The sequence below is a fragment of the Takifugu rubripes genome, chromosome 17, assembly GCF_901000725.2.
Source record: "Takifugu rubripes chromosome 17, fTakRub1.2, whole genome shotgun sequence".
In the NCBI taxonomy this organism is placed as follows: Eukaryota; Metazoa; Chordata; class Actinopteri; order Tetraodontiformes; family Tetraodontidae; genus Takifugu; species Takifugu rubripes.
In genome coordinates this window covers 15,167,927-15,192,262 of record NC_042301.1, presented here as the reverse complement: position 1 = coordinate 15,192,262, position 24,336 = coordinate 15,167,927, and the positions used below count along the sequence as shown (strand labels likewise).

The 24,336-nt window shown below is 44.1% G+C and overlaps 3 protein-coding genes across 3 annotated transcripts; 1 reads left to right on the top strand and 2 right to left on the bottom strand.

The window, feature by feature from the left end:
* The first annotated feature begins 7,354 nt into the window (after positions 1 to 7,354).
* On the top strand, positions 7,355 to 10,095 carry kpna7 (karyopherin alpha 7 (importin alpha 8)). Its single transcript, XM_003972501.3, has 12 exons — positions 7,355 to 7,510; positions 7,586 to 7,729; positions 7,803 to 7,888; positions 7,980 to 8,148; positions 8,214 to 8,313; positions 8,499 to 8,581; positions 8,654 to 8,740; positions 8,800 to 8,976; positions 9,047 to 9,280; positions 9,468 to 9,650; positions 9,719 to 9,865; positions 9,961 to 10,095. The coding sequence occupies exons 1-12, from the start codon at positions 7,445 to 7,447 to the stop codon at positions 10,042 to 10,044; spliced, it is 1,560 nt and encodes a 519-aa protein (XP_003972550.1). The 5' UTR covers positions 7,355 to 7,444; the 3' UTR covers positions 10,045 to 10,095.
* Positions 10,096 to 10,874: 779 nt separating this feature from the next.
* xpa (xeroderma pigmentosum, complementation group A) lies at positions 10,875 to 12,398 on the bottom strand. The gene is made up of 5 exons (XM_003972574.3): positions 11,999 to 12,398; positions 11,802 to 11,907; positions 11,505 to 11,670; positions 11,252 to 11,369; positions 10,875 to 11,160 (listed from the first exon to the last, which is right to left on the bottom strand). Exons 1-5 carry the CDS (start codon positions 12,279 to 12,281, stop codon positions 11,006 to 11,008), a joined length of 828 nt encoding a protein of 275 aa, XP_003972623.2. The 5' UTR covers positions 12,282 to 12,398; the 3' UTR covers positions 10,875 to 11,005.
* A 1,529-nt stretch (positions 12,399 to 13,927) lies between these two features.
* On the bottom strand, positions 13,928 to 23,146 carry LOC101068085 (sodium/potassium/calcium exchanger 2-like). The gene is made up of 11 exons (XM_029851537.1): positions 23,018 to 23,146; positions 21,185 to 22,280; positions 18,177 to 18,212; positions 17,903 to 18,014; positions 17,655 to 17,738; positions 17,184 to 17,222; positions 17,000 to 17,079; positions 16,784 to 16,924; positions 16,379 to 16,468; positions 15,809 to 15,975; positions 13,928 to 15,619 (listed from the first exon to the last, which is right to left on the bottom strand). The coding sequence occupies exons 2-11, from the start codon at positions 22,100 to 22,102 to the stop codon at positions 15,370 to 15,372; spliced, it is 1,917 nt and encodes a 638-aa protein (XP_029707397.1). The 5' UTR covers positions 22,103 to 22,280; positions 23,018 to 23,146; the 3' UTR covers positions 13,928 to 15,369.
* Positions 23,147 to 24,336: the final 1,190 nt, after the last annotated feature.

Here is a 24,336-nt window from a genome sequence, read left to right as displayed (position 1 = left end):
TGTACTCACAAGAACTACCCAACATCACAGAGGGTCCTGGTCGCTCATAGGACAAAAATAAAAAAAGAACATTAGAGATTTTTCAGGGGTGGTGGTGGTGGTGGTGTGTGTGTGTGTGTGTGTGTGTGTGGTGGTGGTGGGGGGGGGGGGGTAAAGGTTATAGATTTTTACTGAATAATCAGTAGGAGGTCCTGACATGACAAATGTGTGTCAAGCGCACCATCGATGAAGCAGACGAGTGCCGCTGCTGCTCTGTTGACAAGCCTCTCCTCCGCACTTGATGCAAATTCAATTGGAGCGAAATTGATTATCTCCTATTTGTGATCGATCGTGGGTTCAATCCTTGCGTGGTGTAACTGGACATCTGTCCTCCCCCAAACATGTTCTCGCCTGCTCTTTCTCCTCCTGAAATGTGGATGCGGTTTAGCTTAACACTCCTCCTGCAGCTACTTTGAAACATAATAAACATCTGGAGCATTTTTTTGGTGTTTTTTACTCTTTCTTCAAGCACGTCGACCACGACCCCTTTGACACCCCCCCGTTCTGTCCTTGAATATCGGCTGACACTACCGTTGCGTAAAAGAAAAAAATATATACTGTATCTTCTCCTCTTGATGAAACCCGAGAGGAGAAACAAAGGCACATACATGCACAGACAGCGGCGCACGTCCGTGCATGCTGCCTCGAGGTTCTGTGCGGACGGCCAATGAAAGCAGGGTGGTTTCCCCCCGTGGTTGTGTGACAGCTCTTAAGCTTCGTACATGAAAGACTGACAGCGAAGTTTTATTACACCTTTCCTAAAAGCAAGCTCCCTGCATGTGTTAATGCGTTCTCACCTCACGCGCGTGCACGCGGACACACGTGCACAGTTGCAGCCAGGGAAGGAAACTCCCTGGCTGGGAAGATAGAGATCGCTCAATCACTGATCTCCTGATAAGAGCACATGTTTACACGCAGGTGTGAGTATACCTGCTTTGGTCGGACAGCCAGTCATATTTGTGTGTTGTTTTCATAGTTGCTGTCTGTACCGTTTCGGCTAGAGTGTCCCTTTGTTGCCCTGCTGCCCTTAATCCCCCCCGCGTGCACACACACACACACACACAGAACGCACCGAACACCTCCACATGTGGTCATGTCCCTGGTATGGATACTGTCATCACAGGCCCAGACCTCTCTCTACCTCACTAGCTCTCGTTGCTAACAGAGTTAGCTTTAATTGTCGCTCTGCGTGCTGCCTCTGCCCCCGTCAGTGTGGAGTAAACCAGCATGAAACTGGATCTCAGTGGATTTTGCATGCTAATTTATATGCATTAAACCTGGAGCTGAAACCTGGAGCATTTTGGGACCGCCGTGGTGTTTTTGGAGCATCCACATGGGCAGAAACCAGCCGTGAATGATCTCGCGGCAGTGGAGACGTTTTCCTCAGGGCCTTGCTCTGTATGCGCGGCACCCTGGGGGGTAAAGAAGAGTCTGTATGTTGGCTTGCATGAAACCAGAAAATGAAGCGCTGATTTTACGAGCAGTCGGCGGTGTTACAGTAAAACTACTGAAGGTTTGACGTTATGAAAGCTGATCCGCAGGTGGTAAACGTTTGACGTGTCTTGCTTTGTTAAGTCACTCAGTTCCTGAAACAAGGGTTAGCAGCCCCGTCACGCAGGTTTGGAACGGGTTGCCATTGACTTCATGATGGTTGGATAACCTCCCCTCTTTTCACTGACAATTGGACCAATTTCACCACCAAAGCGCAGACAGCTGAGATTTGAATCATGATTTGTGCGACGTTGTGTAGTATAATGAAGCTGTTATTGTGTGTGTTTTGCTGTTGGTCTTTATTTTGTATGATTGTCATTTAAATGAGAATTTCTCAAACCCTCTAGTCTCGGTCGGCATGATTAAGTGAGCTTCTGCACAGATGAAATGAACTTTTTGTTGACAAATTATTATGTAATCCTTCACTCTATTTAACCAGAAAGGTGATTTCCATCGTGAGTCACTATTTCGTGTAATTTGAGTGCAGCTGACACTTTTGTAGGTTAAATGCGGCAGTGTTGAGGCGCGATAGTGCTTGGAGAGAGGACTTGAAAAAGTTGTAGCCTTAGGGCACAATGTGGTCTCCATGTGTGTGTGTGTGTGTGTGTGCACTTTTAACTGTTTCAAAGTGCCTTGACCTGTCAGATAAACAACATCATTCCCTCTGGTTGTTTATACTTAGAGAATGGCAGGTAAGCACCTGTGCAGGCATTGGAGCGTGCGCGCACACACACACACACACACACACACACACACAGCTGAGGATTTTCAAACTGTTGGAAGCAGGAAAGTATCAAAAGCGTTCTATAATTGACAGATTACGCATCAGTTGACAAACAAAAACAACTTGGCTCGTTCATAAACTTGAAAAAAAAAAGTTGTTTGAGAATCATTTCAACTGAATTGTCCACGAGACACTAAGTTTTGTCTTTGTCAGGCAGGTTAACGTTAACTTCTCATTTAATCACAGACGTGACTAAAGTGGGAAGATGATCAAAGTTCTTCATGGTTCAAATTCCTCTGTGACAGACGAGGAGCAGAAAACTGTGAACTACGTAGTTTGACCTTTGCGTAAAGTCCTAATACACTGAAAAGAATGTGAATAAGACGGACCGGTAGTTTCTCCGCTCTGTAGTTTCAGCTGATTTGCAAACCAAATGTATAAAACCACATCGTGATTTTTCAAAACACAGTAAAGGAAAGGATGAGATATCGACCGTGTGTGAGAGCTAAAGCAAAATTCAACGGGACCCTTTTCACTGAATTTGACCCCTACCTCAGGTATTGTCCAAGGTCAAAGGTCTTTCCGACTGTCTGTTTCGAACTCTGATCTCAAAATTGGTCGGCACGTGAAAAATGATGTTTACCAAATGAGTCAAGTTGTTTCCAACAATGTGAGACAGAGATGTTTGTGTTGACTGTCTGGAAAAACGCCCCTTTTCTTTGATTTACAGGGGTAGCAGAGGTCTCCACGGCAACGGGCCCTCCGTGGCCTCAGCGTAACAGAAGCTCACAGCCCAAACTAAAGTCTAATCATTTTGGTCGTCCTCTGCAGTGTGTTCTCCAGGGAATCCAGGCTGATCCTGCCCAGCTGTGGCGAACAAAGTCTGGACGTGTCAGCGCACGTAAAAAAGAAGAAGAAGAGAAAAAAAAAAAGAACTAGCGAACATCCTCACACAGCTGGTGATTTATCTCTGTGCGACTTCTCTGCGCTTTAATCGACGGCGAGAAATACACACTCACGCACATGCATGCGGGTACATGCACAGACACCGTGACAGGTGGAGTTTGCATATTACAGTACGTCTGTACTGACGGTGTTTACTCCAGTGTGTGTGTATTTATGAGTTTACAAGAGCGTGTGCATGAGGATGTTTGTGTCCCTACGCCAATGTTTGATGTCAGGTGGGTTAGCACATTTAGGACCCTTTGATGGTGTAGTCACACACACCGCACACACACCAGCTGTTTCTCTCTTCTGCTGCTCTTTGATGTGTCTACGTTTCTCCTTTTCCAACCTGCGTTAGCGTCTCTCTCTGCTGATGTTGCGATGTGACTTTGCCCACTTACGCTTACTCAACCTATGGCGTTTGATTTGATTTCTAAGCGTGCTGCCCTGCAGGAGAGAGTCGCCTGTCCAGGTGAACGTTGTGAGTGGAATCCTGTAAACGAGTTAGCAGAAGGGGTTCAGCAACCTAGCCATCTGCACAAAGGTGCATCCACACAGCTTCAAATAAACACATCAATAAATCTAAACACACACACGTGCAAACACACAAACCAATTTATGATCGCATGATTCAGAAAAGTTTCATGGGAAAGGAAGCCTCTGTTTTTCCACCCCCCCACTAGCATTTTCCCATGTTGTAATCTTCTTACAATCTTTCGTTCACCTTAGACCCATTAAGACCTTCTAGTGTTACCTAGACTGTCTGTGGCCCAGCAGAACCTCAGACCTCCAGCCTTTGTCCAGGCCTGGGCAGTCGGTGAATAGAATGCCCATGGAAGGGGCCTCCCAGCCTAGATACACCTGATACCTGGCTCACACCCCCACAGCAACACCCACCAAGGTTCCCATCGGACCCCTAAAGCCCCCATCTCCTCCTCCTCTTGTCTGGCAGCCAGCTGGCTCTTTCGGTCACAGACTCACAAGAATGAAGGATGTTATTGTTGACGGCGTTAGCTCGGCCCCCCCCGCTGAGTGAATGTTATGTGTATGTTCTCAGTTCTGCCCTCTCTCTTTTTTTCAGAGTCGATGTGGGCCGTGCCCTCTTGTCTGAGCCTCATATCTGTGTGAACTCGGTGTGCACCTTTGAAGTCCCGAGCCCCCGGCGCCCCCTCCTCATCCCCGCGCAGCTTTGATTCCCTATATTGTTAGAAGAAACTGGCTACTCCACAAAAAAAAAAGCACTTGTCCTCATCCAGGCCCCATGATGGAAGGAGATGCTCTTCTCCATTTCTAATCATAAAAAATATAAAAACATTCAACTGGGAATGTGCAAAAGCTGCAGCTCGACTCGGGATAAGCGATTGCATCTCAATAGGTGGATGTTTAAAAAAAAAGGGGGGGGGGGGGGCAATAATGTTTGTTAGCTTTTGCGCTTTCTTTACAAACTGTCTCTTGCTGTCCTTTTTTACAGCGTATCGCCAATGTGCTGAAATAGCGCGGCAGCTTTGAAGGTTCGCAGGTGGAATAAAACAACCTTCGCATGCCGATGACAGTTTGACTGGACGGCCTCGAGAACAATACGGAAAAAACTTTTTACTGCGCTGGCAAACAGTCGTCAGCCTCGCGGGATCGAACCAGCGAGCGCCGGCGCCGCCCCGCCTCAGTCCCAACTCCCATTTCAGGGTGAAACATTCTTCTGCTGCGATATTTCGCACGTTTTGGATTCATTTCATCCACATTGGCCCAACGGCTGCAGTGCAAATCTTACATTTGGGTTTTGAAGGCACCAATAAAACCAATGTTGAGTTAGTTTCATAGCACCGTTTAACCCCTGATGTCCTCTAAAGTTCCTTTTTTTACTGGTGACCTGAGATGTGTATTGGTTTCTTTCCTCTATGTACAAATGTGTCCATGTATAAACATATAGGTTTATATTTGATGTCCTCATTTGGTAAATGATGGCTTATTTTGACCTCAGCTATAGTTTGAACTGTGTTTCTGGCAACGCACGCACACATTTGTTCAGTTGTGAGGATGATAGATTGGACCTGATACCTGTCTGTTATTGATAGGCAGTGATGGGAATGACAGCAGGAAATATTAATGAGTGGCGCTAAATGTCAGCCAGGCAAAGAGGAGAAGAGGAAACATGGAACATGGACGAGAAGATGTTTGGAATGAACGGGGGGGGGGGGGGGGGGGGGGGGGGGGGGGGGGGGCGATGACAGCAGCCGTGCCAGAAGTATGACAACATGTAGCCCTGACAAGAACAAAAAAAGAAAAACAACCTTCCCATGGAGCTGTCTTCAAATCTAAAATATGTCCGATATCAGGACCGTACTTTTCATGGAGAAATTCCCTCCATCTTCAAAACTCCAGTGCAGGAGACACATGCACTCAAATCACTCACTTTCTGTCACTCTAGCCCACATCCACGGTTCTTTTCTCTGTCTTTGATATGTGAGAACTGCCGATTTACACCGACACACAAAGCCCGTCCTTGTCTGTTTTTTTTTTAACTTTGTCAAAATGGACTGGAGATTTTGAAGTGTGTATTTATATTTTTGGAATTTATTTTTCTACCATTTTCTTTCCCAAATCGCCAAGATTTTTGTCCTGCTACTGTGAGTCAGCGTGTGCGTGTGCACGTGTGGGCTGATGTGCCACTGCAGAGCAATCTATAATAATGATTTTCCATAGACACCTCAAGTTGATCTGGGAAGCAGGGAGGATATGGAAATGAAAGGGGATAAATGAAGAGTAAGAATGGAAAGCAAGGAATGAAAGACTGCACAGCAATGGGGGGAGAAGAAGTCCTAAAAGTGACCATCTCAGTGGCTGCCTTTATTAATATGTGGCTTTAAAGCTTAAAATAAGCTGAGAATCTGCTTTGTAATAAATTACAAGGTTTTAAAAATGGAACCGTGACCACAGCAACATCATGAATCTATAACTACATTAAATCATATTGAATGTTGGTCAGTTCTCCTTTCACCTCACATTGTTCAAACTGAGGAGTCCAAGACAACAAAACCCCTCCACACCCTTCAGAGTGTCTCTGAGCAACCATCAACACTTCCAGGTGAAAAGTCCAGGCCTCCTAACACACACAAACAGAGAGAGAGACAGAGAGAGAGAGAGAGAGAGAGAGAGAGACAGAGACAGAGAGAGAGAGAGCTGTGCAGATTAGGGAGTACAATCATTTTTGTCAGGTTTTCTCCCCACAGTCAAAAGGCCTAAAGGATTCAGGTATAACCTGTGGCACATAGTGATTGTGGTATACAGTGAAACTTTAGTAATTTATGATATGAGAACTATTGAAGTCAAACCACCCAGAACTGTAAAACACCCCACACTATTTTAACGAATTATATATTATATAGCAAAGGTAAATAAACATTAATTCAGTTTTCCAGCTCTTGTCTTATTCCTATCACATTATCGGTTCTATCCTCTTAGATATGATAACTTGGAGAACATTCTGATGACTCCATGTATAAAACATTTGTGTGTGCTGTCTGTTATGACTGGGACGTTGCGATTATGACATGGCTGATGGAGGAAAGCCTGCACTCCGGCTCCTATTGTCAGGCTCTTCCCGGTTGCTCCAGAGGAAGATGAGAGTCCATCACTGTCTTCCTCACTTTCACACTCATCCTCTGCTTTTCACATCCCAGTTTGACAGCTCATAAACCAGCAGCTCAGGCTACGGCACATACACATGGAAGTCCATTTATGGCTCATCATACAATTCCACAAGAATAAGGATATGGATAAAATATGACTCTCAGAGATTCCGTAAAAAGACTCCCTTGTTTGGAAAACAGGCATTTAAGTCCCGCCTGGGAATATAAAGTACGGGTGGATAATTGAACTTTGACCTGATCGTGAAGGTTATGTTATGCTGCCCCCTACAGTCCGAAATAAAATCAGCCTCAGATACTATTTCCCGTGTTGCGTCACGCGCATTAATCTTATTTATTTAGTCAATTATTTATTCTTTTTCTGAATCTTTTGCGACGCTTATAAAGATACTGTAGAGAAATTAACTTACTAACCAACAGCCCTGCGTCATTTCTACCCGCAGACGCGCGAAAGTGGCGCTCCATCATCAGGGTTAATGGACTTCACCTGTGGCGACACGCTGCCCGGGTATAAAGTTAGGTGGGGAAAAAAAAAAAAAAAAAGACAGCCCACCGGGGGAATTGGGAAAGGAGGACGCGTCCGCAGTGCGTTAACGCCACCATGCCCACAAAAATCGTCACTGACGAGCGCATCTCCAAATTCAAGAACAAGGGCAAAGACCCAGCAGTAAGTTGACGTTTCGGAGCTTCCGCTCACGCGTGACGGTCGTCTGGTTGATTCGGAATGCCCAATGTCCTGCAGAAACTTCGGGAGAAAAGGATCACGGAGTGTGTGGAGCTGCGCAAAGCGCACAAGAATGAGAACTTCCTAAAGCGGAGGAACATCACGCTGTCCTCCCTCCCGGACGAGGACGCGCTCTCTCCTGACTTCAAGTCCAAACAGCCGGTCAGTCCAAAGATATCCGCCGAGTTCTCCAAAACTACATCAGCTTTCAACCGCGCGGTGACTTGTTCTGCAGGTGGCGTCTCTAACTATTGAAGACATAATTAAAGATGTGACCTCCGACTGCAGAGAGTCCCAGACCCGCGGCTGTCAGGCGGCCAGGTGAGCGACGGTCCAGTAACGGGGGTTCTGACACGTCGTCATGTGCGCTGAAGTGGAGACGTGGCTGATGCTGTAACGTGGTTTGTTTCAGGAAGCTGCTCTCTCAGGAACGCAACCCTCCTCTGCAGGAGATCATAGACGCTGGTCTGCTGTCCCGCTTTGTGGCCTTCCTGTCTATGGATGATGAGCCCGCGCTACAGTTTGAAGCAGCTTGGGCCCTGACTAACATCGCTTCTGGAACGTCCTGGCACACGCAGCAGGTGCGGCATCGACCGACTTCTGAAACGTGCTTGAGCTGAAGGCTCAACGTGAATTTCCGTCTCAGGTGGTGGAACACGGCGCCGTCCCGGCTTTCATCGCCTTGCTGTCTTCGCCCATGTTGCACATCAGTGAGCAGGCGGTCTGGGCTCTGGGAAACATTGCAGGTCGAACATTCAACTGTATTTGGATTGTTAAACAACACACGATTTCATTTTTTTACACTTTAATAGAAACTTTACCATCCTAATGAAGCCATGCGGGACATCTGGTCAGCTTGAACATGAAAGTTTGGAAGGCGAGTGTTTTTTGTCAAGGTTGTTCTCAGGTCTACCTCGACGTTGCTTGATAGGTGACGGGCCCGTTTATAGAGACGTCCTGATTGACTGCAATGTCGTCCCAGCGCTGCTTGCTCGCATCTCTCCAGACACGCCTGTGAGGAAAAGCTTTCAGAACGCCACAAATGTCAAGATCCCCTCTTCATTTTGGCTTTGTTCGATTTTCTAGGTCGGCTACCTCCGTAACCTCACGTGGACGTTGTCCAACTTATGTCGAAACAAGAACCCTTGTCCACCCCTGTCTGCAGTCCAGCAGGTGAGTCTTTAGCTTGGAAAGTTTGCTGGCCAGGATCGATGCCTTTCTTTGTTCTCCAGGTGCTTCCCTCTCTGATCCAGCTGCTCCATCTCACCGACAATGACGTCTTGTCCGACGCGTGCTGGGCCATCTCGTATCTTACGGACGGCGATAATGACCGTATCGAAGTGGTTGTGAAAACTGGCATCGTCCCTCGACTGGTGGAGCTCATGAGCCACAAGGAGCTCAGCATTATGGTAGTGGAGGTGTGCCTAACATCAGCAGACCTGATGCTTCTGCATTTGCTGACGCAACGTTGCTCCACAGACCCCAGCTCTCCGCTCTATCGGGAACATAGTGAGTGGCTCGGATGTTCAGACCCAGATGGCCATCGACGCTGGAGTTCTGAGCATTCTCCCTCAACTGATGAGGCACCCGAAGGCTAGCATGCAAAAGGAGGCTGCATGGGCCTTGTCCAATATTGCTGCAGGACCCTGCAAACAAATACAGCAGCTCATCACCTGCGGCTTGCTCCCCCCACTAGTAGAACAGCTCAGGAATGTGAGTAGACCTGTGGCAGAGGATGGTTAAATACTGGGATCCCTGGATGTAGTTTAGGTTATGTGGGTTCAGCACAGAAATGTTCAATATTAATGGTTTAGGGGAGTTCTGGTAACCTAACTGAATTGTTTAATGGAATATTTTCAAATCATTTGATTAAATTTTCAAATGACCTTGGATGTTTCAGGGTGACTTCAAGACTCAAAGGGAAGCAGTGTGGGCTGTGACCAACTTCACCAGCGGGGGCACTGTTGAGCAGGTGGTCGCTCTGGTGCAGAGTGGTGCCTTGGAGGCAATTATCGGCCTGCTGCAGGTCAAGGACCCCAAAGTCATTCTGGTCATACTAGATTCCATCAATAACATCTTCATGGTGAGGAAAATGTTTGCACCCCGCTTAGTTGCTGCAGCTGCTGACGGAGCTTGAACACAACATTCCAGGCTGCACAGAAGTTGGGGGAGACTGAGAGACTGGCCCTGCTGGTGGAAGAGCTGGGAGGACTGGACCGCATTGAGACGCTGCAGAACCACACCAATGACCTGGTGTACCAGACTGCTCATAGCATTATAGAAAAATACTTCTGTGACGTAAGTGAAATGATGCAAACTGGCCACATAATTGTGGCACTGATTTTTGTCCAAGTTTGGACAGTCCCAGTTGACTTGCATCTTCTTGCTTTCAGGGCGACATGGAGGCGGTCAAAGTCGATGCCACAGATGATGCCTTTGTGTTCAATGCTCCTATTCAGAGAACCTTTGAATTTTAAATATTTACTTGCTGTCTTTGATTAAAATAAATTGCCACTGTTTCATCCCAACTGGAAGTTGTGTCTTTAAAAGCAAAATTCTATCCATCCACAATTTTGGGTAATGTACCATGTTTACCAATTACAGATGTGCAGGTGTCAGCCTTGTTGACTTGTAATATTCAGATTGGCCATGTATGCTTAAGGGATGCTGACAAAGAGGTTCTAGCAAGTTCACGTGGGTTCCTCCGCTGTGCCTCTTCAGTACATCCAGATTCCTTCACCTTCAATGCATATTTGATTGGTCACAAAAGTAGTTCAGGTGTCTTAAATGATGGCAGCTGGGGAGGAGGAATGTTGCCCCACAACTGATGTGGGGAGGGGGGATAAACTGACCTGCTGTACTGGAATTGCTTTAGGAAATCAACTCGGTAGCATGGTCATAGAGTAAGGTGTTTGTTGGCTTCTGGTTTTGTAGCTTTTAAAATGTCTCCACAAATTAAAATACTGAGTAAAGAATTCCAATATTATGTATAAAATCATTGGAAAAGTGATTAGTTTGTCAAAGGCTTTTTCCACTTCATGAAATATTTCATGATTCACTATAAAATGCAGAAAAACCTTCACTATTCATACACTTTCAAGTTTGATTGCAACTTTAGAACCAATAACTTTCCACACATCTGTAATAGGCTCTTCTGTTAATATGGACACTTGGTGGCTGGGCTGAACAATAAATGTGGGTTTGTCTCCAACTCCCCAGATCTTTCTGTTGGTATTCAGCATGTAATGTTTTGTTCCCTGCAAACACAAGTGTAGAATAGTGTGAGATTTAAGTAACACACTGATGATTTGCCCTCTGAAAAATGTTAGGTATTTTTATTACTGCCATAGAAAAACAAATATCATCCAAAACTGTGAAGGGGGAATAAAGCTGGAGTGACTCTACACGTGCACCAACAGTGGTGGTGTTGGTCCATGTCTACATCTTCTCGTAAGTGAGTTCATGTCCGCAGGTTGAGCAGGTTTTCTTGTAGAGATCCTCATCTGGATCCACCACCTCCTCAGGGCCGTACTGATGCTGGTGAATGCTGGTGTCTTTAGTCCACACGCTGCTCCTCACCGCCCTCCGCAATTCTGCCACACAAACACGCCAACGACAAGCATCCAGGTCACGCTCGTATAACATCCTGAAGCTTGTGCACGTTGCCTGAAAAGCGAGACCAACCTTTGACCTTCTTGTTGTATCGTTTTTGTCTCTGCAGCTCCTTGTTCTCTTCCCTCGACTCCTTGGCCTCATCGAGTGCCTCTTTTGACCCCCACACCTCCATGCATCTCTTTTCCACCTGGATACCAAAATATACCGGTACAACAAAATCAAGGAAACCACATGATTAGATGTGTCTTTATGGATGTGCTGTAAGATCAGCAGACCTCAGAATATTGCAAAGTATGAATAAAACATGTCTCCTAGTCAGTACCTGCAGTCTGAGGTAGAGTTTCATGTCTCCCCAGCGCGGATTATGAGGGTTTTTCTTAAGTGTAAACCTTAGTGGAGGCTCTCTCTTGTCCAGGTCACAGTCCTTCAGCAGGTAATTCTGCTTGGCCTCGGTTCTTGAGATTAGCTTATGTTTCTCCTCATTGTCTCTGAAGGGGAGAATGATGATTCTATTTTTAAACCCATTAAATATATATATTAAAATATTTAAAACAAGCAGTCTCACACACAGTGTGTGTGGGGACAGACACAATACGTCTGTATATGAAGTGAAATATACCTGCAACTGTCACAGACACACAGGTCAAAACTGTTGCTCAGGTACGAGTCCATAAAGGGTTTCTGACAGTCATCGCACACCAGGTAGTCTGGTTCTATCACGGGAGCTGAAACCACAATCAAGTCGATAACATCGGAAACATTCATGTTCTATTAGGTCCAGTCTGAATCGAACTACTAACAGAGTGAGAAACAGACCTGGTTGATGCACTATCCTCTTGGTTCTAAGTTCTTCCTCGCCGTCATCCTCTTCCTCAATGAAGAAGCCGGCTCCGGAGTCGATCGTCTTGGAGACTTTAGCCGATGTTGCCCCCTCCACAGCGGACAAAGGGCGATTGGCCAGTCTAGCTTGCCGTAGCATCAACGCTCGTTGTCGGTTCCGTTCGATTTTAGCCCGCATCGCCGCAGAAAGCTCGGTTTTGGTCTGCGACGAATCGCATCCAGCAGGATCCGAGTGCGATGGATCCATCTGTCCTCTCATAGATCGAACATCACAAAACACCTTTGCAACGCATATTACAAGAGGGATGTTATTCAACTACCTTCGTTGGGTAACATGAAAATATACATATTTCCGGTTTTCTTTTCTTCGACCGCTATTCAAGGTCTGTTTGAAGCTGACAGGTGACACTACCGCCACCTTCTGACGATAATACATATTACAACAACTGGATTCCACGCCTGTATTTACAATTGTATTTACAAATGTTTGATTTCTCTGAGTCTTGTCAATCGGCACTGATTGACAAGACTCAGAGAAATCAAACATGGTTGTAATTGTAGTTTCATTGTGAGATAACCCGTTATTTCTCCCAAATAGGTGCAGTTGCAGAGTTGCAGTAGCAAAGGACACAGTTCCAAGGTAAAGTGCATGCAAAAATAAGAGCACTCAAAGAAAGAGCAAAGGTAGATGTTCAGCCTTAAAATGATACACAGAGTAGTAAATGCAGCTGTACACTGAAGAGCTACACTTCTTACAAAAGAGCTATGCCTGTGGTAGCACAGATTGGAGTAATAATCTGTAATACACCTGTTTACCATTGTGTCTGTACAATGCTTTGAAACTCCAGTGGGGTTTTATTAGCCAAGAATTTTAATTTCCATTTCTGAACCAATGTGAATCCTCTCATCCTTTTGGTATTGTGTATATTTGCATGGGTATAAAGTGCTTCTCAAAATAATAGGAATATTTTTTCCCTTTGGGGCTTAATACTGCAAAACACATCGGAGCTATAAAATGTAGTTATATTCATGGCTGTTTCTCAGAACCAAATAATGAGAGTCCAAATTCTGAACAGTGTGGGTCTTTTACATGGAAAATCTAAGGAGCTCCTTGAGATCACATGTGCACGAAAGGTCTAATGGGAGGGACCTCATTTAAGGTGAGCTTCTGCATCCCTGCCAGCAAAGCTGTTTGTGAATTAATATGTGCAGTTCAACAGAAGCAGACAGGTGACTGTGTCCTTTATTGTCCTCAAGTGTCCAGAGAATCCCTGTTGCATCACGCTGAATGTGGCCCAGGCCCTGCAAGCTGCTGTAATAGGCTTGTGTCACCATAAAGCAGATCACATCTTGAGAGATGACACTGCAGGTCTGATCAGTACTGTCAGAACTTGATTGCGAAACAATGTATAAACAGGTTTTACTGGGAGGTTTTCGAAGTTTTCTTTCAAAACAGTTGTGACTTAAAACGACTGAAACCCTTATGGACTACGACAATTAAATGTAAAAATATCCCCCTTGTGACTTTGGCACTGAAATCAACTTATACTGGGATCTCAATTATAAATAAATCCCTCCATTTAAAATCTTAATTGAATTTAAACATTGTATTGGATTGTTCATTATAAGTGTTTAATACCAAAGAAAGAAGGGGACAAAATATAAATAAGACAGGAGAGGTTTTAAAATCTAAAACATCAACAAGATCAGATGTAAAATCAAGTGTTTAAGTGGATAGTTGGTGTATTGTTATTTCTTTTTTTAAAGTGGAATTTGCAGCAGCTTCCTAATCCCTTTGGGTTCCAGGACAACTTGACCTAGGTGCACCAGCTTTACTCACACGTGCCAACAGAGAAAAGTTGAATTTAAATTTATTTCTTTCATTGAACACATTATACAGTTTGAATGGTATATGTTTTTACAGTATATTAAACAGTTCAAGTAGTACATAAATATATAACCATTCCTTCAGAAAATACAAGGGGAATATAAAAGCAAATCTTTCAACCTGGTAATTGGTGGTTTCATAAATCTTACAGTCCTACAGGCGTTCATTTATACAGATACTTCTTGCGTTCATCACAGCGAGATATGCAATCGATGCCGCAACAACCAGCTAACATCTGGAGTATGAGAGTAAATGATTTAAAGGTCTATGATCAAGAGCATATATACACTTTACAAATCTTATATACACATAAACTCAAACACCATTGTTTCGACGTTGAAGAGATAAAGAATGCTGGTATCAGTTTTATCGGTTAAGATTATTGAATACATTGTTCCCAAAACTTTTTAATGTTATTAAAAGCAGATTAGTGGTGAGATCAAACCTTTGTGGAGCTGAATACCGACTGTTGAGAAAAAGGATAATAGGATCTACTCAGTGAAAGAAAAGGAAAAGTATCTGATGTCTGAAAAGTTCCCAAAACAACTGGTGGAAGTGCGTCATCTTCTTGCAGTTCATAATGTTTTTAATAAGTCAAAGACTGAAGCATCGTCCTTGCACATCAGCCAACAGATGAACTCATTAAAATATGCGTAGCACTTTCAACAAAGCAGGATAAACGAGCCAAACAGTCGATGGCTGCGGTGGATCACTTTTACCCTCACAAACAATTTGGATGGAAGTTTCCTGTTATTTCGTTGGTTGTGGAAGAAATGGGGCAAATGATCCTCTGTCTTTTTGTTCCCCGGACTGCATCATCAACTGAGACCCTGATCGGTTTGTTACATTCGCATAAATTGTCCAGGATACGGAAATAATCTCTCTAACAGGTTGCATGCAAAGACAAACAAACAAAACGAAAAAACCCCACAAAACCTGCCGTCCTTTTGAACATAATACTGGGATCTCGCAATATAAAAATAAGTAGCCAAATCAACGCTAAGTTCACCACATTAGAGATGAACAGAACTGGGGAAAATGCGCACATTGAGGTGTGCTGGTCTTTCTTTACCCCATAATTGGAGGGTATATCCTGAAGGGACGTCCATTTCAGTTCATATGGTGCCAGAGGATCACGTTGTATCGTCTTGTGTGTGGCGAAAAATAAACCTCAGTCACCAGCTATCATCCCCCTTCTTGTTTCTGTCCATTTCTTGTCCTTGTCCACCGGGTGGTTTCAGCAGCAGCTACATGTAGTCATGAGGTAATAAAAAAGAATCCTCCTATTGTGGTGGTGAAATGAAGCGCGGGCTCGACTAGTGGTCTCAGAGTGATTCATGTCTGCGCTTCTGCCCGCCAGGCTTGGATGTGTGTGTCTGTGCGTGTGTGTGTGTGTGCGTGTGTGCTGATGAGGACATCAACCCTGCTGTCTGACACGCTGGGTGTCCTTCATTTCCTTTCAGACGGTGACAGGACAGCTGATGATTTTGTCCTCCAGCATGACGCTGACCACAAGGAAGACAAAATAGAGCAGGAACATCGTGGAGCCCAGGATTTTGCTCATCTTCCACTTGCAAGCCGCGATGGACATGATGACAAACAGGAGCATGAGGAAGAGGAGGACAATGGCACAGAACAGGCCGTTGCTGCTCACGCCCACTGGCTGGAAGTCATTGATGATGTTGAAGAGGAGCCAGGGGAAGGGCAGCCTGGTGGGGAGCAAGAGAGGAGCCACATCAGACAGGAGTCATGATAATGAGACAGCATGGTGGACAATACTAACCTCAGATCACTGAGAAGACAGTAATATTAATATTAATATTATTATTATAACCTAAATAACCTCCTACTGGCCAATGGTCTATGTCACTCTGGATCCATGCTTCTGTTGGACTCACCCCACAGTGATGTCAAATATGTTGGAGCCCACAGAGCTGGACACGGCCATGTCACCGAGGCCTTTTCGTGCCACGATCACGCTGGTGATCAGGTCTGGGATTGAAGTGCCAGCTGCTAAAATGGTCAGACCCATTATCTCTTCTGTCACCCAGAATGTTTCACCAACCTGCAATGATAAACAAAACGCGTCACAGTCAAGGTTGCTAATGTCTTTCAGGGTGTTAAAGACCCTCAAAATGGGCTTCTGAGCGACCCAGCTATATTATCGGGCGTCTGCGTTTGCTGCAAGAGCTGGCACATATGACCTCCTGAGCGGCGACTGTCATTGCAGCATTTGTGCTGTTAAGATAGAGCATTACAGGTTGATCTAGCTGTGGCTCAAGGCAGATTACATGGGATTACCTGCTCTGGTCACACGTTCAACACCCTGACTGTAGTTTTCTAATAGGAAAGACCTCAGAAGTAGAGATGAGACAAAGAGAACCTGAGAGTGGAGCCTGTATGAGACTCCTGATAGCTGTCACAGTGTGTGTGTGTGTGTGTGTGTGTGTGTGTGTGTGTGTATGTACCTGATGAGCCCACCACACCATCAGGTAGGAGAAGAAAGCAATCCAAGAAATGGACCCAATGAAAGTGATGGGGAAGAACCTTTCTGAGGACTGAGAGCAGTGAGAAAGATGAGAGGCCCCTAATTAGATAAAACACTGAGAACAACCTTCCTTTCAGACATCAGACAGAGGAAAAGGAAAAGCTGAGTGAACAGAGTCAGCATTCTAACCCCGTCTCTAACCCCTTAAAGGGGCGCAGGACAAATTTAAAAAACCCAACACTGAAAAATCCTTTACCCGTCCTTACAGGTTAGACAATCCACATCTCCTTCACATTTACAGGCTGTTTTATTCTCCCTGTATCTAATTTCAGTAAGGCTGGTTTGGTCCTGAATGTGGCCACAGCGTGCGGCGTGCGTTCCTCACCTCTCTCCTCACGTCAGGCAGCGTGAGCCACAGTGGGAAGACGATGGGCAGGATGACAAGATAGGTGATCTGTTTCCTGAGGGTGTCTGGCCAAGCAAGGCTTAAAGGCTGGTCCTCGTCTTCCTCTTCCTCCTCCAGAATCTGAGGAACATTTTAGGTTGTTACATGAGAACAACGTGCACCCGATTGCACAGTCTGTAGAGGAAAAAGCCGTACCTCGGCTACGTCTGCCACACCATTCATGGGCGGCGTGACCTCCACAGAGACCTTTGTGCTGTTGGGGATGTTTTTATCAGCTTTAGAAAAGACAGAAAGGAGGGAAGTGAGTTTAAGGCATTCGGGGTTTTTTTTGTTTTTAACTGAAATGAATAACTGTAAAAGAAGTGCTGAAACTTAGTACAGTTATCTTTTCTTGGAGGTTGTGTCTGCGAGATGGCTCCTATGTCGAGAAACAAAACACGCTTGTTATATTCTTTAACCGCTTTTCTCCCCCTCAATATCAATGCAAGACCGACTTCAACAGATCGAAACAAGTGTTGCGTCAACTCACAAGTGCCAGTGTTTGATTTCGATGAAGAAATAAAAGATTTATCTATCAGAGCTGTCAATCATCACAATAGAAAGTAACACATCAGCCAGGTTGATAACCAATGAAAAATGAGGAGTGGATGATAAATAGAAGGAGGCATTTTGTACCTTTACCATAAATATATATATATGGAATAAATCTAAATGACATCACATCAATATAACTTTGTTTTAAAGGAATTGCTTGAGTCCCTTCTTTTATTTTACTTACGCTTACTGGCCAAATGTGATTTATCACTTGATGGTAGACAATGAGAGCAGCCAACAAATCACCGTAACTCACCCAATCCGTTGGCATTGGCAGCCTCTTCTTTACACATGTGCTTGGCCATTTTGTGGAGGATTGAAGCCTTTTCTCTGAACTGTCCTGGAAAAAAAAGAACAATGTGCAGTTGTTTAGTCTGTTTATCATTGGACATCTAATTATAATTAGCAATGGTTATGCTATTAACACTTACATTTATAAAAATACACAGTCATCACTTCTGTCATATTATTTTGGAGTCTATCGCAAAAACAAATGTGTTTTACTTTCGTCACTGAGGGGGTCCAGGGTGTGGATCATGAGCTGGAAGATGCTGTTCCTCATCAGTGAGTTGTGCAGAGAGGCACAGCTGCCTTCCCTTTGCAACCTGGGTTTGGCCTACAAAAAGACCAAAACAAAGGATCACAAATGACTCGCAAAGAGAGTGAGAGGTGGAGAAAAGGTGGAGGAGAAAGAACGTGTTTCTGTCCTCGTTGTGGCAGCTTATTATCCTCAACTTCCTCCATTATCATGAATCTCTCAGCACAAAATCACACTCACCATGAGCTTCGTCTCATCATTTCCAGGCGGAGGTACCTTTAGGCAAAAATAAATGTAAAAAAATGATTAAAATATTTACAGAGATCTAATATATATATATATATATATATATATATATATAGATATATATATATATGTGTGTGTGTATGTATGTGTGTGTGTGTGTATGTGTATACTATAACTCACTGCACATAAATCACTTGGAGTGTATGTGACTGAGAGCACGGCCGAGGGTGCGAGAGCATGCTGGTTTACGGGCTTCACAAATGTCATGCTTGGTGTAATAATCATTCAATTAAAAGCAGATCTAATACTGCAGTGGTGGGAGAACTCTTAGGTCATACATCGATACACTGAAGGAGTGTTGCTGGAGTATGAACCGAAGCTCGCTAACACTTTTCCTGTCCTCGGTAATTCATGTAACGGTGTGAACATCCCACCCAGTGAGCTTTTCTGCGTTAAAACTATTTCGTGGCTTCAAGAGGAGGAAGGATGTCTATATAGAAAATCGTTTCATCTGACAGTAGACAATCGTTCACTTAATAAAATTATCCACTGCTGCTCGAATGTTACTCAGAAGCATCAAGCTAAATTATAAAGGTTCATACTAAACAACAGCCAAACCTTCCCTCTACTACTGAGAGCTAATCAGAGGAGAACAGACAACACCTTTCACTTTTTACCTCCTCGCAGTCATTAAAATTCTGTTGTAAACATCAAAATATGTCCTGGTATGCTACAAAGACCCAAAAAAGGAACATTGTAATTTGACTATATAGGATGTCAAATAAACAGCAACTATCCTCTTACTGTAACTCAGCTTTTTTGAGTGTTCAGGCCCAAAGATGTTTTTATCACCAGTGCTGCTAACAAGGTTGTGCAATTAGATGCTGTGCCCCACTTTCACCTCCTCTCTGCCTCTCTGTGTGTCGAGTGTCCACCTGACTGTCCAAGCTGTGGGATTTAGCCAGGATTAATCAGTAGAGATCACCACTTTTAGACCGGTGATTTTCAAGTCTGCGTGTGAAGTACCACAGCAACCTTCACAGGTCACCGCTCTATCCAATATCTGCCCTCGCCTCACACCCTTCTTTAGGGATGTGCACCACCTTTTTAAAATGTATTCATTTCACTGCCGTCTGGTTTGAGGAACATGTGCTGTGAAACTGAAGCACAGAGTTTAAAGTTTATTCAGCTTCACAGCAACTTGACAGAAGTGATTCCACTACTATTGTGCACGGTTGCAGAACCCCATCACTGTCTTTATTAGTGACAAAAGAGGTGTCTGATTTTTTTTCTCTTAAAGTTGTGCAGGGACAGGGTGACACTGCGCTGGGCTGTCGTCACTGCTGGTAAGCAGTTGATAAGCAGATCAAGGAGGATTGTGATCTTTAGTGCCATCGGCAAGAAAACATTGGGTCTTATTCCCGAATTACTGCAAAACACTGAAGGCAACACGTGCATGGTTGCAAGACATGAACCATGTACGAAACTCTCCAAAACCTAGGTATGATTTCGTGTGGACAACGGCCAGCACATCGGTTGACTTTTGCTCCCCCAGGGAGCATCGGGCTATTATTAGAGACTTTAACAGGATTTCAGGGCATTAACCCTGGTGGGATTATTTAGCAGCAAGCGAGACACAAGGGCATAACAGTTGGCCATCAAGTGTCGGGGAGACGAAAAGAGAAAAGCTGTTCTTGGTTTGAGGTGAGATGGTCGGAAGAACAGCTGATTCCCAAAAGGGCACAGATGTCAAACGGCAGTTTGACTAGGTGGAAAACACAAATACCGGTAAATGCTGTGCTCTCGTGCATGGGAACGGAAATAACATAGGTATAAAAATCTAAAATACATAGAACACGCACCCTGCATGTGTCCTCTGTGATACCGTCCCCTCGGGACAAACACAAGGCTGCAGATATGTGCTGAATATGTGAGTGAAGGTGTGGTGGTGGAGCAAAGCCAAAACTGACCAGACCCCAAAAAGAGAGGGAACAAAGAGAGACAGCTACATGTGAGACATGTGTGCATGTAACTGTAGCACCTAAAAACAGGCGCAGCAGAACAAACACTCCACACTAATGCCAAAATGACACGGCCCCATCACCGTCTCTCTGCTGATGTGAAGTGATTAGCTCAGCGGCTGTTGAGTGATTGCTGGTGACCGATGTCTTGAGGTCTTATCAGTTTAAGCCACAGTGCAAGAGCACTTCTTAAGAAAAAGACCAATCTGACAGGTAAAAAAACACACAGACGTGCACACAAATAAATACTTAGTCCTATGTCGAGTCATGGCCATGTCACCAGTCACCAGACATACTGGTCCCCCCCCCCCAGGACTGAGCACAGTGCATGTCAGAATACACAACCACAGACATACTTAAAAACTGCACATATGTCAGTGTCCACTCAAAGATGGCTACAGGCTAAATCTAGCGGCATTTTTTGTCAATTGATATTCCTTCAAAATAAAATCTTGTGTTTTGTAACAGCAATATGGAACAATACTCAAACCAAAAGCTAAACTGTAGCTGTACGCTAATGTTGCAGTATTATTCAGCATGAATTGCAAAGGGATTGGAGAAGATGAGCACATCAATAGCAGTAAACTTATTTTTTTATAATGTCAGTGTTGCTGCTGTCACTCATGTGACAATAATGATCTTAGAGAACAGAATAGAGAAACTATTCACCTGTAAAATAAAGGAATCCATATAATTTTCTTTTCCCTTAGAAAACGTATTAGTGTCTATCATACCCGGAGTTGGCAGCCAACTAACTCTCTTATATCAGTCCTGTTCTAAGAACTATTTCAAGATTACTGACAGTGGTAGGAGGCCTGTTCCTAGTCAGCACAAGTAACCCTAACAGGTAACCCTAACCTGTATTTATGTATGGATAGGTTCACATGTGGATGGATGGATGGATGGATGGATGGATGGATGGATGGATGGATGGATGGATGGATGGATGGATGGATGGATGGATGGATGGAGCGAGCTCACCTGTGGAGCAGCCTCCACCTTGTCTACTTGGTTGCTGGTGAATGCTGATTTGATGAAACGTTCAAACTTGGAGTTGAACTTCATGAATGTCACATAGCAGCCGTAGAAGGACAAGAGGCTGACACTTTCTAAAACCGTGATTTGATTATCCAGAAAGAAATAGATGAGCATGAGCAGGCCAACTATGTAGAATGAGACGTCTCGGAACAGAGGCCACCAGGTGAGGTGTAGCACCTCTTTGGAGAACAGAGCACACATCCCGATTACAAACAGGATGTTGAAGACGGCAGAGCCCACAATGGTTCCAATGCCCACGTTGCTGTGTGAGACGAAGACTCCAATGACAGAAGTGAAGAGCTCTGGAGCAGAGCCCCCTGCTGCCATGAAGGTGGCCCCAGCTACATCATCTGAGATCTCCAGCTTCTCTGTGATGACAGTGAGTGCAGGAACAAAGAACTCATCGCAAACAATAGCTAAGGCTATGAACATGTACAACATTCCAAACATATGAAGCACCACATAACCCTGGCGTCTCTCCTCAATGGTGAATAAGTCTGTGGGATAGTCCCCGTGATTAAGCTCTATGTCTGATGATTTCATGGCTATAGGTGTATCCTCTTGTGCAGCTGAGATATTACGGTGGTGTAGAAGAGTTCTTCGGGGAGCTACAGCCTCTGCTGAGCCCTCGAAGACCAGCTCCAGCTCCTTAGCCACCGATGTGGCCAGTGACAAGGCACAGAGTGAGCAGACTGCGCAGACTGCCACCAAGCTAATGATGAATCCTAGAATTCGTCCACGACGAAGCTTTCTTTTGATGCCCTGGTAGTGATTCCTGGAGCGGCTGTGAGGACCCAGGAGAGGTGCAGAGCTAGATGATGTCATCGTGTCCCGACTTCTAATAGGTAGTGTGAAATCCATGGTGTTTGGCCAAGATTGTCAGGCAAAATCAACGCGAGTCCCCCGTCTGTTGGCAGTGCCGATGTTGATACAAGGGTGGGGGTTTAACAGGCCACAGTGGTTCACCGATTTGTTGGCATGCTGCTCCCTGGTCTAAACACAGGATCCAGCCCATTGAAAGGCGGCCTCATATTACTCGCTGCAAGACAGAAAATTAGCCGTTACACAAGAGGCCAGCAATGCTAAAGCAGTTTCTTATTCCAAACACAAACCAATTCTATGGTCACAACTTGTATATTTGTAATTTGCAACCATTTTTAAGGTAGTATTAACAGTGCTCAAGAGCTTAGGTAGCTGTCATGCATCTTTGTAGAATGCTGTTACTGTGTTCTTTGCACTGATCTTTCACAAAACTAAAACATTACATTTTATACCCCTGCACAGTAATTACTGACAGCTCTCTAATACTGAGGTCAGACCAATATTTAATACCAAATATGTATTTAATAGATAGATAGATAAAATTAGTTTGAATTAGTTGTGCCTAAAACTTAATCAATCTTCTCCGTTGTTATGTGAGCAGACAATGAATTAATTACCATCTGTAGTTGCAGAAAAGTATTAGCATCAATTTCTGTGTCATTCTTGACTTTGTCCTGAGAACAGTGAGATCTCTGCTTTAAGTGAAGCTTGGACATTAGTGAAATCTCATTAGGAAGCTATTTAATCCCTGAGAGCCCTGCACACGTGTGCTACAGAAAGAAGTTACAAAACCAAATTGCAATAATTAACAGAAAATTTAGATTTGAAAAAAAAAAAGAATCTAAAAATATCATTACATTTTTTCCTTATCCACAACTGTGAAATCTGAAAAACTAACATGCATACAGGTAATATTAACAATAAAATAAATAACAAAACATTTATTTGTCATACCACATTTGGCAATCTCCTCTGCATAAAAAAGACCTGCGGCAAGTGGTCACGTCCAGTCTGTGTGAATATTCCACAGAATTGAACCATCAAGGACGATGACTCTGAAGGCTGAAGATCTCGGTGGTGAGATTTCCCCTCAGATGAAATCCAAGATACCAGCTGAAAACCTCAGGACTGGCAGCTCCTCCTTCGCTCTCAATGCTCCTCCCATTCCTGACACTGCCTCCCTCCTCGTCTGCTTCGTCAACTCCTCTTCCCCACCCTCACCTTCTCTCCAGGAATAAAGATCACCCCTCCCAATCATTGTCCTTCCTCCAGCAACAGTCTGCACACCTTATTTAAAGTGTTATTTCTCACCATCCCTTGCACAAGGAGCTTATAGCTTGGACAATCTAGAGCCTATCGCATTATTAGATCATAGTGCGGCTTTGAAAACTATCCTGATGACTCCTTGATGTAACACTGTGGAGGCTGTCATGGGGTTTCAAATACTTTGGATTAAACTTTTAATTCAGTATCTATGTCTGATGAGACTAAAATACCCTTTGTAAATGTAGCAAAATATTTGATTAAATACCCATTGATACCTTGTGCGTGTCTTTACAGTATCATCAGCCAGCATCATCATTATAAGTGGCACTGAAGGGGTGATTCTCCTGGGTTCTGTAAATGACCCTTCATTTCTATTTTTAGGACAATGTAAAGTCCTGAAAGGGCTAAACTTGTTACACAACTAACCTAACCTCAGCCTGTCTCTAGGTAAGCCTAGTACATCACTTACTGAACTTAAAAAAATAAAAAAGTCACTTGGCATGCAAGGGAATCATCCTAGTTCTTCCAAAAGAAAAAAAAAACAACAAAACATCTCTTTGATTATGAAATATTAGAAGATATTAGTTGGTGAGGGAGAGGCAGCTTTAATGATAGAGGCGTGTATCCAAACCCAACAAAATCAGTTCACCTTGCCTCAGATATGTAATAGAAACATATGCATTACATAAAGAAAGTGCAAAGTACTTTAAAAACAAGAATATTTTTGATGGCAAAATATGTTGAAATTGTTCACATAGAAGCCAAAGTGTAAAAGAACAGATACGCAGGCTTCCGTGGTCTGCGAGGCTAGGATCAGCAAATAGCTTATCGGATAACGCTAATGCCTAAAATAGGTGCACGGTTATATATGAGGAGGTCAGAGACCTCTGCCCCATTAGAAAGAGACCAAAAGAAATGTACCTCCATTTTGGATCTTCTGCTTTACTGTTATTAACCAAACTTGTCTAAAGCCTAAAATACAGACTTTAAATCACCAAATCACTTTT

Coding starts and splice junctions, on each gene's coding strand:
- kpna7 (XM_003972501.3), top strand. CDS start 7,445: ATGCCCACAAAAATCGTCACTGACGAGCGCATCTCCAAATTCAAGAAC. Junction 7,889..7,979: donor CGCGGCTGTCAGGCGGCCAG/GTGAGCGACGGT, acceptor GGTTTGTTTCAG/GAAGCTGCTCTCTCAGGAAC. Junction 8,314..8,498: donor GGCTCTGGGAAACATTGCAG/GTCGAACATTCA, acceptor GTTGCTTGATAG/GTGACGGGCCCGTTTATAGA.
- xpa (XM_003972574.3), bottom strand. CDS start 12,281: ATGAGAGGACAGATGGATCCATCGCACTCGGATCCTGCTGGATGCGAT. Junction 11,908..11,998: donor GAGGATAGTGCATCAACCAG/GTCTGTTTCTCA, acceptor TTGTGGTTTCAG/CTCCCGTGATAGAACCAGAC. Junction 11,161..11,251: donor ATACAACAAGAAGGTCAAAG/GTTGGTCTCGCT, acceptor TTTGTGTGGCAG/AATTGCGGAGGGCGGTGAGG.
- LOC101068085 (XM_029851537.1), bottom strand. CDS start 22,102: ATGGATTTCACACTACCTATTAGAAGTCGGGACACGATGACATCATCT. Junction 17,223..17,654: donor TGCCAATGCCAACGGATTGG/GTGAGTTACGGT, acceptor TTCTCGACATAG/GAGCCATCTCGCAGACACAA. Junction 16,925..16,999: donor GTGTGGCAGACGTAGCCGAG/GTACGGCTTTTT, acceptor AATGTTCCTCAG/ATTCTGGAGGAGGAAGAGGA.